The following is a 5,348-nucleotide window of genomic DNA, read 5'->3' on the forward strand; positions in this document are numbered from 1 at the left end:
AGTAGTTTGTGTTCTTTCTCTCCAGGTGCCATTTGGCCATCTTCACTTTTAGGTTTTTCTGTTTGTTTGTTTGTTTGGGGGTTTGTTTTTTGTTTTGTTTTGTTTTGTTTTGTTTTTTGGTTTTACTGTCTACTCCCACTTTTGCTTTATAGGTTTGTGCCTTACTTCAATTATTTGATCTTCCCATCTGGAGGAGGGCCCTGGGTTAAACAGCCTGCCTTATATGCCACCCAAATGCCTCTACATTCCATATCCGGAGTTTCAAAACAAAGGGCTGCTGTCCTTTCATAGAAGCCCACACCACCTGCAAGTGTTGTCTCTGAAAAGTTGAGTTTGAGCAGATAAGTTCCATCTCAGAAAGGTGAACACGTTATTTAGACAAATTATGGGTGAATCCCAAAGGCAAGAATCCTTTAGTAATAAAAACTGCTTCTCGTTATTTTCTTCTACATTAGAGAATTTATGAACCAAGCAAAATTAAAACAAGGTGATAAAAGGGCTGGTCGCAGTATCTGCTCCTGTGATCCCACCTCCTTAAAAGGCTAAAGCAGGAGGATCACTTGAGCCCAGGAATTCGAGGCCAGCCTGGGCAGCATGGCCAGACCCCGGTTTTTTTGTTTGTTTTGGTTTTTGTTTGTTTGTTTTTTATTTTAACTTTCATTTTAGGTTCAGGGGTATATGTGCAGGTTTGTTATATAGGCAGTAAGTAGTAATACCCAACAGGTATTTCTCTGTTCCTCTCCCTCCTCCCACCCCCCACCCTCAAGTAGATCTCAGTGTCTGTTGCTCCCCTTTCTGTTCATGTGTTCTCATTATTTAGCTCCCACTTATAAGTGAGGACATAGAGTATTTGTTTTTCTGTTCCTGTGTTAGTTTGCTATGGATAATGGCCTCCAGCTCCATCCATGTCCCTGCAAAGGACACGATCTTGTTCTTTTTTTATGGCTGCATAGTATTCCACCAGATCCTGTTTCTTAAAAAAACCCAACAAGGTGATAAAGGAGGTAGAAATAAAACTAGCACTCCTGTCTTAAGCTAAAGAGAATATACGAGGCTTGAGTCATGTATACATATGAAGGGGCGGCCTGCCCCTCCACACCTGTGGGCATTTCTTGTCAGGTGGAACGAGAGACTTGAGAAAAGAAAGAGACACAGAGACAAAGTATAGGGAAAGAAAAGTGGGCCCGGGGACTGGCTGGCACTCAGCATACAGAGGACATGCGCCAGCACCAGTCTCTGAGTTCCCTGAGTATTTATTGATCATTATCGGGTGTTTCTCGGAGAGGGGGATGTGGCAGGACAATAGGGTATTAGTGTTGAGAGGGTCAGCAGGAAAACATGTGAACAAATGTCTCCGCATCATAAGGTAAAGAAAAAAGTGCTGTGCTTTTGATGTGCATATACATAAACATCTCAATGCCTTCAAGAGCAGTATTGCTGCGAGCATGTCTCACCTCCAGCCCTAAGGCGGTTTTCTCCTATCTCAGTACATGGGATATGCAATCGGGTTTTACACCGAGACATTCCATTGCCCAGGGACGAGCAGGAGACAGATGCCTTCCTCTGATCTCAGCTGCAAAGAGGCCTTCCTCTTTTACTAATCCTCCTCAGCACAGACCCTTTACGGATGTCGGACTAGGGGACGGTCAGGTCTTTCCCTTCCCACAAGGCCATATTTCAGACTATCACATGGGGAGAAACCTTGGACAATACCTGGCTTTCCTAGGCAGAGGTCCCTGTGGCCTTCCGAAGTGTTTTGTGTCCCTGGGTACTTGAGAGTAGGGAGTGGTGATGACTTTTAACAAGCATGCTGCCTTCAAGCATTTGTTTAACAAAGCACATCCTGCACAGCCCTTAATCCATTTAACCTTGAGTTGACACAGCACATGTTTCAGCGAGCACAGGGTTAGGGTAGGGTTACAAATTAACAGCATCTCAAGGCAGAAGAATTTTTCTTGGTACAGAACAAAATGGAGTCTCTTATGCCTACTTCTTTCTACATAGAGACAGCAACAGTCTGATCTCTCTTTCTTTTCCCCACATACATATGTAATTGTGAGTACATTATGTAACCATGATGTATCCAACTCTTTTAATAAAAATGTTATAGTTTGATATTAATATTTTTATTGTAAAATGATTTAACAAATGTACTCTGTATTTTGCTGTGTTACTATAATTTAAGGAAACTAACAATAAACTTTAGATTCACAAAATAAATTAGTTTGTCCTACTGCATTCTCCTCTCACAAATCTTCAATTTGAAGGGTAGAGAAGAACAAAAAGCACAAGAGAAATTGCATACAAAGAAAAAGTCAGTGTTTTTGTCAGTCAACAGGAGCTTACTTTTCAGAGGAAATTATTTGTGTGATCAAAATGTGGCAATTGGCTTATGTTTATCTCATTTTGGTAAACATCAGTTCAATATGGCGACCCATTTTTATTTTATTCAAAGTATGCTTATTGCAAATGTAGTTATCAGGCCAAAGTTAATGTTGGGATTTGCTCTACATGTATGTATCTGTCTTTCATCTATCAGCTGTTTATCTATCAATCATCTATCTTTCATCTGTCTTCTAACTATCTATGGATCTATCTATCTCTCTATCTATGTATCCATCCATCCTCTATCCTTCTAGTCAGTCCCGTGATCAGCCTTTGGCCTCATTGACCCCTTGTTAAATGCCCTCTGGGTGTATAGGTAAGTACTGGCATGATCACAGCACTGTGCCCCTGGTGGACACACAGAGATATCTGGTGAATTGTTGGTTCTTTTTGAAAACACAACTGCATCCACTCATTACAATCTCTGTATCTGTTGCTTTCTTAATAGGGCATCACAAAAAAATGTGAAGGAGAAGAAATTTTCCTAGGTCAGTTTATATATAACAAAACAGGAACCACCGTTCAAACATTTGAACTCCAGGTAATGTGTGCCCTGGGAAATGATATGAGTAGCTCTATCACTGGGAGAAATTTGTTGGGATTGCTTCATGTAAAGTGACGTATGAGAATAATTATGACAAAAGCGTGAGTTACACAAGGTTTATCTGATCTTCAATTCTTAGCTCCGAGTGCTTACAAGCATTTTAATGCAAAAGACAGACAAATGCAAAAGCAGTTTCTAAGTCAAATTCTTCCTCATCTGCTATCACTTTTTTATAATATACATATTTAATTTCCTGTTTTTTTCTCAACTATTCCATTCCCTGAATACTATTAAGTGTAATAGTTACTACCTCACCTTGCTTGAGTATAGGGGAGGAAGATGATGGTACAATATGAAGTGGACAGAGGCAGAGAGAAGCTCAAAGGAAGAGAGGATAAAGATTTAATGTCAGATAATACAAGTAAAACTCCTAACCCAGTGGGGGAAAATATCAACTGTTAGCTTATAAATCCCCTGAAACTCACTAAGGCATATGAAATATATCCTCATTTTTTTTTTTTTTTTTTGAGACGGAGTCTCGCTCTTTCACCCAGGCTGGAGTGCAGTGGCGCGATCTCGGCTCACTGCAGGCTCCGCCCCCCGGGGTTCACGCCATTCTCCTGCCTCAGCCTCCCTTGTAGCTGGGACTACAGGCGCCTGCCACCTCGCCCGGCCAATTTTTTGTATTTTTAGTAGAGACGGGGTTTCACCGTGTTAGCCAGGATGGTCTCGATCTCCTGACCTCGTGATCCGCCCGCCTCGGCCTCCCAAAGTGCTGGGATTACAGGCGTGAGCCACCGCGCCCGGCCCTATCCTCATTTTTTTAATTAGCCACAGGGAGTAACCGAAGAGATGTAGAAGACATTTTATGTCATGTAAAAACAAGTGTTTTATGACACTTTTTGGCCAAATAGTGAGGAAATAAACATAAAACAATACATATATGTTAGAAATGAGCATATTTGTAGAGCTTCATATTTGATTATGTATTCACATGCATTTGGCCTCATATTATCTGTTCTTAGAGTTGACTTCATAGTTCTGGTTTTTAGACAACAAGCCCTCTCGCCCCTGCTCCTCGGCACAGCCAGCAAGGAGTGTGGAGGGGAGAAACAGTGGAACAGAGAGGTCACTTGGCCGCCATATTATCCTCCTCTCCCTCTACTTATCTTTTCATAAGCTCTTTATTCCAGTAGCTTATTTTCTCATTCATTAGACTGATATTTGAAAATAGTTATGTTAGAAAAGAAAAAGTATATAGGCCAGGCATGGTGGCTCACACCTGTAATCCCATCACTTTTGGAGGCCGAGGCAGGTAAATTGCTTGAGCCCTAGAGTTCAAGACCAGCCTGGGCAACATGGCAAAACCCTGTCTCTACAAAAAATTAATAAATTAGGGCCGGGCGCGGTGGCTCACGCTTGTAATCCCAGCACTTTGGGAGGCTGAGGCGGGTGGATCACGAGGTCAGGAGATCGAGACCACGGTGAAACCCATCTCTACTAAAAATACAAAAAATTAGCCGGGCATGGTGGCGGGCGCCTGTAATCCCAGCTACTCAGAGAGGCTGAGGCAGGAGAATGGCGTGAACCCGGGAGGCAGAGCTTGCAGTGAGCTGAGATCGCGCCACTGCACTCCAGCCTGGGCGACAGAGCGAGACTCCGTCTCAAAAAAAAAAAAAAAAAAAAAATTAATAAATTAGCTAGGTGCGATGGCGTGTGCCTGTAGTTCCAGCTACTCAGGGGTCTGAGCTGGGAGGATGGCTTGAGCCCAGGAGGTAGAGGTGGCAATGAGCCATGATCATGCCACTGCATTCCAGCCTGTGTGACAGAGCCAGATCCTATCTCGAAAAAAAAAGTATATAACTTAAAATTATATCAGTATTCATTGGGATTCTTTGAGATGAATTTCATTATAAGGCATTGATTTTCTTTTCTTTATTTTCAGCATGCAGTTTCTGAATATTTATTATGTGTGAAACTTAATATCTTTAGCAACTGGGGACACCCGAAGTATACTTGTTTATATCGATTCAGGGTCCACGGCACACCAGGCAAGCACAACTAGAAGAGTTGGTGCAGAAGGCCATGCCACATGTCCAGAATATTCAAGAGCGCTTATTCTCTTAGATGATACCACACCCACAGGAACTGAGAATTGGGAGTGGGAAGAAAACCTCAAAGTGGTTCATACTTGCCTGTAAAAAGTAAATGAATTTTACTAATAAAAAATAAGGAAGTAAATTAAATATCCTTGCCATAGTTTAGTCTTTAAGGATGCTTCATGTTATTAGAGCATTGAAAACTCATTTTGTATTTAGAAGAAGATAGTCTCATCATCAGTCTTTCCCATAATAGCATCTTTGCCTTCACTAACACATTTATTTACACCAGGCATGGATGTCCACTATCACTACTATCA

General features: G+C 41.7%; 1 protein-coding gene across 1 annotated transcript in view; it reads left to right on the plus strand.

The window, feature by feature from the left end:
- Nucleotides 1–5,181, plus strand: part of SUN3 (Sad1 and UNC84 domain containing 3) — a 47,007-nt gene extending 41,826 nt beyond the window's left edge. Inside the window, exons 10-11 of the mRNA XM_055293196.2 lie at nt 2,834–2,926; nt 4,875–5,181. Coding sequence (XP_055149171.1) covers nt 2,834–2,926; nt 4,875–4,994 — 213 coding nt within the window. The 3' untranslated portion in view covers nt 4,995–5,181. The remainder of the gene's footprint in view (nt 1–2,833; nt 2,927–4,874) is intronic.
- The last annotated feature ends 167 nt before the right edge of the window (nt 5,182–5,348 follow it).

This window comes from Symphalangus syndactylus, chromosome 9, assembly GCF_028878055.3.
Source record: "Symphalangus syndactylus isolate Jambi chromosome 9, NHGRI_mSymSyn1-v2.1_pri, whole genome shotgun sequence".
In the NCBI taxonomy this organism is placed as follows: Eukaryota; Metazoa; Chordata; class Mammalia; order Primates; family Hylobatidae; genus Symphalangus; species Symphalangus syndactylus.